This window comes from Salarias fasciatus, chromosome 6 (genome assembly GCF_902148845.1).
Source record: "Salarias fasciatus chromosome 6, fSalaFa1.1, whole genome shotgun sequence".
NCBI lineage: Eukaryota > Metazoa > Chordata > Actinopteri > Blenniiformes > Blenniidae > Salarias > Salarias fasciatus.
This window is the reverse complement of record NC_043750.1, coordinates 4,153,182-4,166,184: the sequence shown is the minus strand read 5'-3', so window position 1 is coordinate 4,166,184 and position 13,003 is coordinate 4,153,182. Positions and strand designations below refer to the sequence as shown.

At 40.3% G+C, this 13,003-nt stretch overlaps 1 protein-coding gene across 1 annotated transcript; it reads right to left on the bottom strand.

Annotated features, from left to right (window-relative positions):
• Nucleotides 1-7,357: 7,357 nt before the first annotated feature.
• Nucleotides 7,358-11,051, bottom strand: LOC115389488 (uncharacterized). Its single transcript, XM_030092888.1, has 4 exons — nucleotides 10,748-11,051; nucleotides 10,499-10,654; nucleotides 10,278-10,370; nucleotides 7,358-8,656 (listed from the first exon to the last, which is right to left on the bottom strand). Exons 1-4 carry the CDS (start codon nucleotides 10,883-10,885, stop codon nucleotides 8,378-8,380), a joined length of 666 nt encoding a protein of 221 aa, XP_029948748.1. The 5' UTR covers nucleotides 10,886-11,051; the 3' UTR covers nucleotides 7,358-8,377.
• Between the last annotated feature and the right edge of the window lie 1,952 nt (nucleotides 11,052-13,003).

The window sequence follows — 13,003 nt, the reverse complement described above, 5'->3', positions numbered from 1 at the left end:
CTCTGCAGACACACAGACAGTTCTCCTGATGGAATCTCAGTGATCACAGAGACCCAGGATCCACTGTGCAGTAACCCACACCAAAGCGTATTGGCACCTTCACCTCAAACGCCCTGCTGCTTCACTGGCACATGCACTGGATATATTGTGATTTTTAAAATATTAACAGCAATATTTTATTCTGACCTTTTTCCTACATCGAGAGTGAAGATACACCAGAGTCACATTCCTTGTTTGCTCTATAAACTTGACTGATTCTAATTCTACAGTGACAAATTCTGGCATACTGACAACTAGTTAACATGGCATTGTTGCATTTTCAGTGACTCAGAACATCGTTGTCATGTAAACAGACACTCAGAAAGATTTGCATTTTCATTTGAAGACACTGTCATGTAAACAGGGCCTCAATCAACAGTTCGAGAGAAAGTTCAAAGTGATCTAAACAACTTCAGACAGAACTTTCAGGATGGGTAGGATAGTCCCTCGTAGTGAAATAACGCTCATTGCAATCACGTTCTTCACTTGCAATCAATGAGTCATGCTGCCTTTTCTTCGTGTTTTTTGGGGCAGGCCTACTGCTGCAGGAAATGAGCTAATAAAACAGCTCCCATATTGATGAAGCAACTTAAATCCACACACTGACCCGACTGAATACACTTATTGAGGGGAGGTTCTGTTTATTGTACCAGAACCAGAACTGTTCCACATCTTAAAGGTGCCTTAAGGAGTTTGCACGTTTTATGCGAAACAGCGCCCCCTGCAGGCCTTGGGTGTAATGCAGCTTAGTGAAAAACTCGTCCCTGTGGCTCACGTGCACATTAGAGGGGGACTCCGTCTTCGCTCGTTTAGAAGCGCTCAAGTAAGATTTAAGTGTCTTCTCCCTGGTGGAGTCTGTGTGGAGCTGTGGCAGTGCTGGAAGCCAGTCTGTTCTGACTTCCTGGAAGATCCTGCTCAGTTGTTGCTCACTAAGCATCTGGCGGAGTAACGGCGGACAAAGCGAAACTGAACGAGCCAGAATGCGCATTACGTCATTCCTTTCAAATTCTCCCCAAAAAAACTCTGGTGCCGGACCGGCACTGCAACTTTCAAGTGACAATTTAGCGCTGTTAGAGGTACTTGTAATGAATATGTCAGGGCACATTGTACACATCATTAAAAATGTGTAACATATTTATGGTGGAAAATAAGTATTTTTAAGGTTGTAAAACTCCTTAATGCACCTTTAAAATGTGTGATTCATTCATAATTATCTCCATTATATTTAAAAGTGTTTAAATAGACCAGTTTTATGACTTCTTCAGGAAGTCCACTGATATTAAAATGTTCGGTTTTATTGTGTTTTTAAACAGACTAGCTCCATAGTAACTTCTCACCAACCTTCATGGTCACATTCGCCCACACTTTCAGGAATATGAAGGATCCGTCTGGCGTGAGGACACAGGCTCAGGTGGGAATAAATGTTCAAAATGAACTGATGCTGCTCATTTCTACTCACAGAGTACTCAATAGAATAGAATAGAATAGAATAGCCTATTTTCCTGATCAAACCCCCTTTTTGTGTTCAGTACTGCAGCCTCCTCCCCAGTCACTGATTCTCTCCTTCAAACCCACCTGTTGATATCTGCATAAATACAAACAGTGTATCCTGTGGAATGAGTCTGCAAAGTGCTTATTGTGCTTGAAGTGAAACTCTTCCAGAAGCCTGTCAGCACGTCCACCGTCGCCCCCCCATCAGTTCTTCAGACGTTCAGCTGTTATGTTTGTTCATTGCTTCGTCTCGGTGCTTTGTGCAGCATTCACATGGGCTCTTCAGAGAGTGTTGCTCTTTGTTCCCTTGAGTTCCTGTTCCAGTTGATCATTAACAGCTCACTTCTGATACTGAACTGCATCTCACCTGCCAGCACTTGCATGACTCAGATGGGAGTTGACCTAATACCCACAACACTGTCTCAGAGCGACTGTTAATTTCTGGGGTTAGGTTTTGGGTTTGCGTCTGAAAAGAACGGACCGTTGAAACCCAGTGCTTTCTGCTGGAGACATGTTAGCCACCCGGTCCACATGGCAGAGACAAGATGTTTAGGCCCTGTTTACACCATGACGATCCAAGGGAAAAATGCATCGTTTTTGCATTTTAGTTTCAAAAAAGGTTTTGTGGCAACATTTTGAAATGGATTCCTATAGACTGAGCACCATTGCAGCCATCTGACAGCCCCGACTAAAACCAGCATCAGCAGCACAGTGGCCAAAGTGTCGGCGGTAGGAGGTGTCTCAGAAGAAACTGAAAGCAGTTCAACGGCTACTTGCATTATCTGCGATCCCAGCGTTTCAGGAGGCGGATGCATCAGAGCTCAGTTCAGTACGGCCAATTTGATGCGACGTCCAAGAAGTAACCATGTGAAAATGTGTGGTCTGTTAACACGTGGTGCTTTTAGAGCTTTTGGATCCGCAGTACGTCCGGCTGTCTCTGCCATCTCGACAAACTAAATATATGACAGGATCGAAGATCATTCGAAGCAAGAAGTGAACTTTATTAGTTTTAGTGCAGACATTTGGAGCTGAGCTGTTTAGCTCTGAGCATCACTGGGTTTATCCTGACACCAAATTCAACAGGGTTTTATGGACATCAGTGTCACAGATCCTTCACCGCAGGGAACTTGAAAGTGAACCTTCAGGAGATTAGAAACAATATGGGAAGTTTCTTTTTTTTTTTTTTGCTTTGTTTTCCTTAGAACGATATATTCAAATGATGATATTAATATAAGAAAAATAATAACCCAGGATTAAGTATCAAGACCAATCCATCCATCCGTGCATCCAGCATTGAGAAAAGGGCAGGCCCGCTCAGGGCAGCTTGCTCAGCACTATTAGTAATCATTTCAACTCAACAGTATCCTCCGCCATAGTTCCTCTCTTCAAGACAAAAAATCAATTTCATATTGCATTTCTTGTGATTTTCAGAAAATGTATCCTCCGCCCTACCCAACAAACTTCAGCTCCATCAAAACTCTTTCTTGCAACACCCAATTGTACATTTTCTTTATTTCCAAGGAAGCCACTGACATTAATACATTTCATGATGAAGCTGTAACTCTGTAAATCTGGGCCCTTGAATGCACTTCTAGTGTTAAGCCATATAATCCATATCCCTTCTGGCTTTTCAACATCCATCCTGACAAAGTGTTTAGTAGCTCTGTTTTTACTATAAAGTCCTTCAGACACTCGATAAGGAATGTGAAGTGAAGGCTGCTGGCCTGTGGTGAGGAGCCTTCGGTGGATGCTTCCCAGAATCCTCCTGGGAGTTATAATAGCCTCTTTCCCAGCCCTCTCAGCCTTCCCTCCTCCCTCCTTCCATTATAGGCCATCAGCTGCCGTAATGCCCAATTACCAACATGACTGGACATTGTGTAACGCGTTGGGTCTTCCTCTGGAGATCTGTCATGTGATTTACTACAAACACGCTCTCATCGCTTCAGAGTTGATTTGATTGGTTGATTCTCTGTAGTTACTACTGCTTAAATGTTCTCCTGGAAGTTGTCTTTCTTTAATTTTCTTATTTAGTCTGGTGTGTGGGCGTGAACTTTGTTTAAACAAACAGAAGGTTTACTACCATGTGTCCTGATCGTAAATAATCCTAAATGAAAATAATCTCTCAGGGTCATCTTTAACTTTATGGTTTGTTTGGCTAGTATTATTGAGTGACTTTCAGCTATAAAACTACCAAGTCCCAGGACAACAGGAACTAGGAGTCATGCCACTCTGGAGGTCGCTTTTGGCGTTATTGTTACTGAAGTATTGATTACTGTAAGTAATTGATTACTTTAAGTAATTTAGTTACTTATTAATTTGAGTAAATTTTGATTTACCAATTAATAATTGATGACATTGATGTATTTTCATCATTTTTTTTGTTTTTGTGTTGTTGTTTTAAACGAAAGAAACAAACTAAACTAAACTAAATAATTGCAGGTCATTAACAGTGGATCACCAATAACAATCAATTACTGCGTAATAAACTGTTTAAAGTGAAGCACCAAGAAATTCAACCCAACATCAATTATTATTAATCAGAATAAACTGTCATTTATCGTTAATAATGTTAAATAATCAGCTATTTGGGAATGGAGTAAACCACAGAGTGATTTAACCATCAATTTATTGATCAACAAGGTGTTAATAATTAATCAATAATTCCACAAATAACCAATTACTGGAAATGAGTAAATTACAGAAAATAAGCTGAGGGAAGTTGTGAATTATGCATTAAATAAACCTGTGGGTTATTTCATTAATAATTCCGGGGCACCACCTCGTCAGAGGAACATTCATTACCAATTTTCAGTCTCAAAGATGGAAAGATAATTTAAGCTGGTTGTTAATCTTTGGATAAACAACCGTTAAGTTATCAGAGAAGGTGTGAGATCGAGCACAGACTGTCCAACCATGAACATTGTCACAAAACACAATCCAACCATCATGAATGTCCAGTTCAGTTAATGAGCGTTTATTAACAATGTCTATTACTAATTCACACATGTAATTAACAAAAACAGAACATTCAAACCTGCAAGGTGTGTGTGTGTGTGTGTGTGTGTGTGTGTGTGTGTGTGTGTGTGTGTGTGTGTGTGTGTGTGTGTGTGTGCGCGTGCGCGCGTGGTGTGTGAATGGAGGTGTTGCCCACTGGTTTTTCATATGTATTATTGCACTTTATCTGATATTATTGGTTCACTGAGTATAACAGTATATATGTTTATTTGGAACTTCTGCAATTATCATTACATTCGTTATAGTTAGTTTCATTTTGATACGTCTCAGGAAACCCGTGTCACGTGATCGCCCGGTCCACGCCAAGCTCGGGGTGTGGTCTTGTTATGTAGGGTAGGTCCACAGCCGGTTCATGGCGAGCTGGCGTGTGGTGCAGTAATCAGGTTGTGGCCTACAGAAATGTGATTGTGGCTAAGACGTGGGACTTTTTCCTCGTTGACACTTGTACAAAAAAAAAAAACCTTTAAAAATAGAGCTCAAAATAAAGGCTTCAAGGGACTACGGACTTGATGTTCATTTCGAAGGGGCAACAGAGGCGGAGTGGTGCGTCTCTCGGTCCCGGGGTCTGCTGCTGCTCCCGAAGGGGGGCGGGGGGGGGGGGCACTCTCCCGGTGCTGGCTTCCCCAGCAGGGATAGCGGGGAGAGAGAGAGAGAGAGACGGAGAGAGAGAGATCACGTTCTCAACAGAGAGAAGGGGGGGGGGGGTGTCGAGCGGGCGAGGGGCGAGCGACACTGCGCGTGCGTGCTTCCGTCTGGAGGTCGATGCGCTGCGTTTTGAATTTACTAAGCTCGGGTTGGTAAGACAGGAGAGGAGGAGATGAGCTTACTTTCTCACACGCGTAAACAAAGCGGCTCAGCCGGTTGTTTTGAGAGTCTCAGGTGAGAAGGGAAGCTCGTGCTCACGGCCGTGTGCGCGTGTGTGCACAGGAGGAAGTATGAGGGGCCGTACAAGACATAAGTCATTCTGGCCCTCTCACATATATATATTCTCCTATATTCTCATGCTTATACACACTTATATTCTCCTTCCACATACATATATTGTCACGCTTACACACACACATATTCTCCTTTCACATACATATATTCTCCTTGCACACAGATACATTCTCCTTGCACATACATATATTATCAAGCCTCCACACACACATATTCTCCTTTCACATACATATATTCTCCTTGCACACAGATACATTCTCCTTGCACATACATATATTATCAAGCCTCCACACTCACATATTCTCCTTTCACATGCATGCATTCTCCTAAATAAGTAGACATATATGCATGTGTACAAAGAAAAATATATGTATATAAGAGAAGCATGTATGTATGTAAGAGAAGAATATATGTGTGTGCAAGTGAGTATAGTGGAAAAGGAAGTGCGCTGTGATTGGCTGAGAAGCTCAAGCAGCTTGTTCAGATCAGTCTCAGCTGCTACAAGCAACTGGTTTATTTGGGAAATATTTTATCATCCCCAGAAATGGCCAGATCCTTATCCTCATGGCTTGAACAGCAGGTGACAGGTTCATCTGCTCCAGACTGGACTCGCAGCATGGTGGAAAGTGAGAAACTCTTCAGACCTGCCAACATCCAAGTGGCTTCAGCAGGACAAGCAGCTAACGCTAACACTACACATGGCCCAACTGGAGGATTAGGGCAGTGTTTTTCGACCCCGTGCCATCGTGTAAAGGGTGAATAATGCTTTCCATACGGATATGACGCCTTAAGACACAGTAAATAAACATATATTATGGAGAAAAAAAAAACTCCGCTAGCTTAATGCTAACGTCTATGGAAAATAGAATGGCCATGCTAATAGTTAGCATAAGTCACAGAACTTACTGGAACAAATTAAACTGAAAATTTCACTTAATCAATACAAAGCACAAACTAATTATTTCAATAATAACTAGAATATATATTCCTCAATCAGAAAATTACGGACAATAAAAAATACTGACATAACACACAGCAAGTATCTACAGAAGCCCAAGAGGCTGAAAACGCAAATCACAAATTCATCCAGAATTATCAGATTCTCATCACTGTTCGTGTTACGGGTACCGGGCTGCGGCTTCTGTGGACAGTTATATGTTGCTGAAACGATACAGTAGAAGTGATGACACGGGAGCCGTGGCTTCTCCTTCGCTGGATCATGCGGTTATTTTTATTAAACATGTCATTCTATTTACTATTCATTCACATCGTCCATTTTTATAGGTAATCAGCAAATCACTGTTTCTTGTTATCTCTGAAGACATATTCACAGGTTCACAATACATGTGTTTCTCTCACACCATGTCTTTTGCAAAATATAAACAAATCTGTCACATCTTTCAAAGTCATTCATCCAAAATCCACGCCAAAAAATATCAAGGCAACACATGCACTTGATATGCATCTTATTTTAAATACTGTAAAGTATACTCATGGACTTGTACAAAACAGAATCATGTAAATAGACACAACCTTGAAACTTTTTAACCAAATCATCTTCACAATAACATGAATTTACTTCTTTTTAATAAACATTTTACTATTTAACCTCTTTTTAACAGTTTCTTTACATGCGTGCCAATCAATCTTAATGAAATCATGTCATGGAGCCAGTTAAATCACAAAAAACATTCTTTAACCAACAGAAATGAGTCGTGCTGCCCATACAAAGAAATATAAAGATATCTTTTAACTGTATCTGCATGCCACAACGCCATCTTTGCCACTTCTGACTGCCATGTGGTCCCAAAAACACAAAATTAAGAGCTCTACGGATCATTCTACACTCTAATAAATAAAACACTGTGCCAACACAAAAACTTGTGTTAACGTTTTCCACTAGAATTTTTAAGTTGAGCCAATTGCTGGCAGAATTACATTAATTCAAAGCAATGTTTTGAGTTTGCTGAATCACATTTTCGTACCCACTAAAACACATTTCTTAGTACACTGAACTTAATAATTGTCAACATGGATGCAAGTATTTAAGTTGATCTAATACAATGTTTTAAGTAAGGTGAAGAAGCTTTTAGGCCACAATAAAACATATTTCTTTTCACACTGAACTTAATAATTGTCAACAGGGATGCAAGTATTCAAGTTGATCCAACAGAATGTTTTAAGTAAGGTGAAGAAGCTTTTTGGCCACAATTAAACACTTTTCTTAGTACATTGAACTTAATAATTAAGTTGATCTCTGCAAGCATTATGTTACAATATTTTTTTGTGTTTCCCAAGAGACTAAGTTGTTCAAAACTCCAATTTTGGCTTTTTTGTGGGTGGGCTGCATCTTGGTGCAAAATAGCTCTATAGGAATTCATTCCTGCAGCTGAAAATGAACAAAAATTCAGACAAATAATCACATCAATAAGAACCATTTATTAAAATTAACACCACAAAATCCTCAGCGTCTCTAAATCCTTGCAAGTGCAAACAGCAAATACTAAAACCTTCACAGAACAGAGGCAAAAATAAAAGAACGTGTGTGTGTGGGTGCGTGTTTGTGCTTGTGTGTGTGATGTATTTTCAAATAAGATAATACTGATATCTATGGCATAAAGATTGCTGGCATTTAAAGTCAATTATTACATTAGTTAAACCTTTAACCTGAACTCAACCTACAAATCTCGTCTTAGAAAAAGTCCGAACATTGTGACTGAACTGATAAAATGCTGAGCAACATTTGTACAAAACGATAGTGACATCTGCTGTGAAACCCTTTAAGTTGGCCACTTCAATGATTATCAGAAAGGGGTGTGGGTGTGTGTGTGTGTGTGTGTGTGTGTGTGTGATATGTGAGCATCTCACTCAAGCAAGGTTGAGCGGCTCCACTCTAGAAAATGCCGTATTTCAGATTCGTTACCTTTGAGCTGGCTTTTTGTCCATCAAGCTCAAGACATAATTTCTGGAAGGCCTCAAAGGTAAATTTCAACTGCTTGGGATAGTCCAGGTTGAGAGCATAGATTATTCCCATGAGCAAGGCACAGGATCTGGCCACATCAATCCCCTCCAGGATCTTGTTTCCCTCAATGATGATGGTCGCATGCCCATTACCGATGATAGCAATCTTCATCACTTGCATGGCGAGGTCTGCGTCCAGCTCCTCCACATCCTTGCAAAAGCAATAAGGTGTTAGAATCAGGTTTTAACTTATTCTTTTTTAAAATGTTTCACCTTCTGTTTAGATATTTTAATCTTTTTGGTACATTAGAATTAGTTCTTATACTGCACCTTTTTTAATTTAATCCTATTTTATTGATGAATCCTTTAAATCTTTGATTTCTTAATTGTTTTTATTCCATTTTCCTATTAATTTTCATCAATTCTTTGTCAGTTTTTATCCATTCAATCCTCCATTTGTCTACAAGGCAGGGGAAGGAAATAACCAATCCAGGATGACAAAACCATTTCCAGGACATTTGATCTTATTTCCTCAATTTTTATACGTTTCACATGACTGGAAAATTGGTCTATCATTTTCCAGGTTTTCCAGGATGCAGATGAATGGGAAACCCTGACGATTTATAAAATACATGGCTCAAACTCTTCAGGGTGATGTGCTTAAACAAATGCAGGGTGACCATGACCATGAACTTCAGCGCCTCGCCCACAGGAGGCTGGTGCACAGGATTGAAACAGACAGACCTCTGCTTTGGAAAGCTACAGCTAAAACTGTGATATCCACAAATTAAGTATTTTGTTAATAAATATTACTTTTTGTTTACTTCTCTCCTGTTACAATTGCATTTTGCTTTATTTTGACTGATAAAATACCGCTTTGGCCCGAATATAAGACGACTCTCTTTATAAGACGACTCCTATTTTTCAAATATTTTGTGAAAATAAAAATATGTTGAAGACAATAAAGGTTACTCAGAAAACAACTTTTTTATTGTACAATTATTCTAGGAAAACTCACAACAGAGATAACATTTCATGTTAAGATCAAGAAATATTACTGCAGTATTAAATAAAAAACTATATTCTCTTTCTCAAAATCTGAGGCTATGACTCCGTGAAGAAGCAACCAATAAGAACCTCAAAGGTTCAATAACTGCATTAATGATGCAAATAACTTTATAACCATCAAATTCAAGTTCTATTCAACTTCATGAACATGAACAATTCAGTCTAATATATCTTGGCAGCTTGGCAGTTGTTTGTTGACTCTGCTGCGTTGAACCATCAGTTTAAAGTTGCCATCAAAACTTTGCCTCTCTTGTTTGCTCACTTGTCTGTTCCAGATGGTCACATTCCTCCACTTTTTATTAGATCCCTCTGACACTCCATTGACTTCCTGGTCACCGGTACTTTGGCTCCATCTAGTGACGCAGATGTGTAACGACAATCTAGTCCTGGATTATAGTATGACCCCATTTTGGAGAATACAATATCTGGAAAAAAATATTGTCCTATATTCCAATATGGTGCTAATGACAGTCATATAGTGCACAATGATATGCTGTTCCACCAAATGGAGAGAGGGTGGCAGCACCCTCCAGCAGTGTCATTCATGGACCCTCAGCGATGCCCAGGTGAAGGAGAGCACATAATCCAAATGGATGGAGAATGAGCAACTGTTTTCCTGCGTCGCTGATTTTTCTAACATTTTCACTGTTTCCAGGTCATTCCTTTCAAAGGATTATCTCTATATCTGCCAGTGGACACCTAGCCAGGACCCGCTACACAAGCAACTCAAACAAAATTCAAAACAAGTGTTATCAAGTACTTACACAGTACTGTTTGAAAAGGTCCTCCTCCTTCTCTCCAAGATAGATTATGAGGCAGCGAATGGCAATTTCTCTTCGCTTTTCAATCGCGTTGTCCTGATTCATAGAAAGAATAGATAAAAAAACAAAATAAGATGCAAGTCTCACCCAAATCATGAAAACATGAAACAGTTAACAGAAACATATCTAAAATAAAGGTCTATTTGTAACAAAGTTACTTATACCTCAAGGAGCATGTCCTTAATGTGCCTTATCTTCATGCCTGCAGCTCCTCCTTTTGATTGGGTCAAGGCCATCAATTTTGGGGTGCACTGGTCCAGCTTGCCCAGAAAGGTCGATTCAAGGCTGACTGTTGTTATCCTCTTGAACTCTTCACATATCTGCAGGGCACACCAGGATGAGAACCAAACATGAATCATTGAATCAATCCACAGTAGAAAAATTATTTTAAAAAAACCCTTTTATAATCTCACCTGCGCTTCACTGAAAAGTGCAGGCCAGCGCTTCATGCAGTCACTGATGGCAGGGGCCTCTTTGACTATTTCCTCCCGACGAAGGCTGAACGTCTTGGCCATTTTTTGAGCTACCACCTTGGAGTTATCCCTTTTCATGATTTCACTCAGGAGCTCCACTCTCTCTTTTTCCAAACTTGCAGTAGATTCACCTTGAGCATGAGGGGGTAGGTAGTTCACTTCAGCCTTCTTCGGTTTTTTCAGATTCTTTGCCGAATGCGGGTCATGTGCTTGTTTTCTCTTGAGTGAGTTTATTTCAACTTCAGGGCAGCCGAGACCTCAAAGTTTGCTCCTGAAATTGTTCATCTTATATTTTAGGCGCTGTGCCCATCCATAGGACCCATTAAAGGACCCTGGTTCTTTGAGGCAGGGATGCTTTTGAGTGAGGGCCTCTGCAACCTCACTGATCTGCAGACTAGATGGATATGCAGTGTACTCATAAATAGCCTCTGCTAGTTTTCCAAGTATGTCTGGGAGCAGCGGAATGACATCTTTTGTAGAAAGAAGAGCTCCAGATTTTTTGAAGCGCTCGTTACCTGATTGAATTTGGAACTCAGTGAGGCCAGAAAATTTGGGAATTGGAAACTGAGTGGGCCAACGCTGAGAACGGTGGCCTGGACTATCTTCAGATGAGAGAATCAATGTGTCATCAGTTGACACAGACACGTTGTCATCAGCATGGTCCTCCTGACAAGACTGATCATGCATGTTGGTCACATCAGTTAATGTTAAAGTTACTGCAGACTCCTGGTCTGGAAGGAACACAACCTTGATTGTGTCCTTATCCTTGAGGTCAGTTGTAGAAAAAAGGGTGAAAAATTCACCAAAATCAACATCTTTATAGTGCAGAGTGAATTCTCTGGCAATGGCAAATGTATCACAAATGACTGCGTGAAGGCTGTCCACTGTCTCAGGGATTCCAGATGGTAGTAGAACTTTACGAACATCATGATCTGCAAGGATCACTCGGAGTTGAGCCGGACATGACATCATGCAACCTGGAGACAAAAAGTGTGACACATTACAGTAATCTATACAAACAGCGTAATAGTGAAGACCATTTTATATTCAACTTTCAGGTACGGAAATCCGGAACACTTTACTTTATATGCCAAGTCTGAACACAGTAGAAAGACTGCGACATGTGAGTTTGTTTCACTTCAACTTACAAATAGCCACTGACTATGGGAACCATCTATTGAACATAAACACTGCGCTTGAGAGTCATAATGCATGTACCACCAAAGACGTAAGATATTAAAGGGAACATGTCTGAAAGCTCAGCTGGCTGTATGACTTTCACAGAACCGTTTTTCTCAAGCACATAGCTCCTCAGGTGCTCAACTGACCAAGCAGCTAGACCTTTCACAATGAATCCAACGCTGCCCTTCACAACCACAGTTTGGATTAACTCCCCAAAATCTGGCAGACCACCAGTGGAACCACAAGACAAAATCATTCCACTGACGTACTTGGTGCCTCTGTAACACACGCTTTTGGCTATCTGGACACATGTCTCACCAGGAAACTTAGCCTGCAGTGCTTCTTGAATATCATCTCTCAGAACACTGACATCAACTGTAGACAGTGTTGTAGCCTGTACACTGCAAAAAAGGATAACCTAAATACAAGATATCCACACTCAATTAAAGAACATTACCCTTAAAACTAGTGAAATTATCTGTCCATGCAGCAAGTGAATTTTACTTAAAACGAGATCTTGATATAAGAATATTTAACCAAGAAATAAGTCTCTGTATCTTAAATATATCTTAAATCAAGTGAGATGAGACATTTTCAATGAAAACAAGACTTTTGAACTTGGTAAGATTTTGAATTTTTGCAGTTTTTGCAGTGTAGCAGAGGTCTGACAGCTCTGGAATCATGTTGGTTATAAGCTAGCAGCAACTGGTGCTTCATGGCAAGTGACAGAAGAATATTTCTGAAGCTACGAGTGTGTCTGACAACACGCTTAAAAAAGCTGTGTTTTGCCTCAAACCACATCGTCCACAGTGACACCAGAGGACCATAAGCCCTGATCAGTTCTGGATAATGTTCCAGGAAATGGTGTTTTGGGATGAGGTGTTGTTCCGGAAAAACCATGAGAAACCGATGTTTATGCTCAGATATCTTACTATCCAGGAAGCAAATGCTCTCCTCTGTGTGGACTTGGTTTACGACAAGTTCAACAATGTCTCTGAGCACAAGAAGCACTTC

Coding starts and splice junctions, on each gene's coding strand:
- LOC115389488 (XM_030092888.1), bottom strand. CDS start 10,885: ATGAAAAGGGATAACTCCAAGGTGGTAGCTCAAAAAATGGCCAAGACG. Junction 10,371..10,498: donor TTAAGGACATGCTCCTTGAG/GTATAAGTAACT, acceptor TCTATGAATCAG/GACAACGCGATTGAAAAGCG. Junction 8,657..10,277: donor ACCTTTTCAAACAGTACTGT/GTAAGTACTTGA, acceptor TGCTTTTGCAAG/GATGTGGAGGAGCTGGACGC.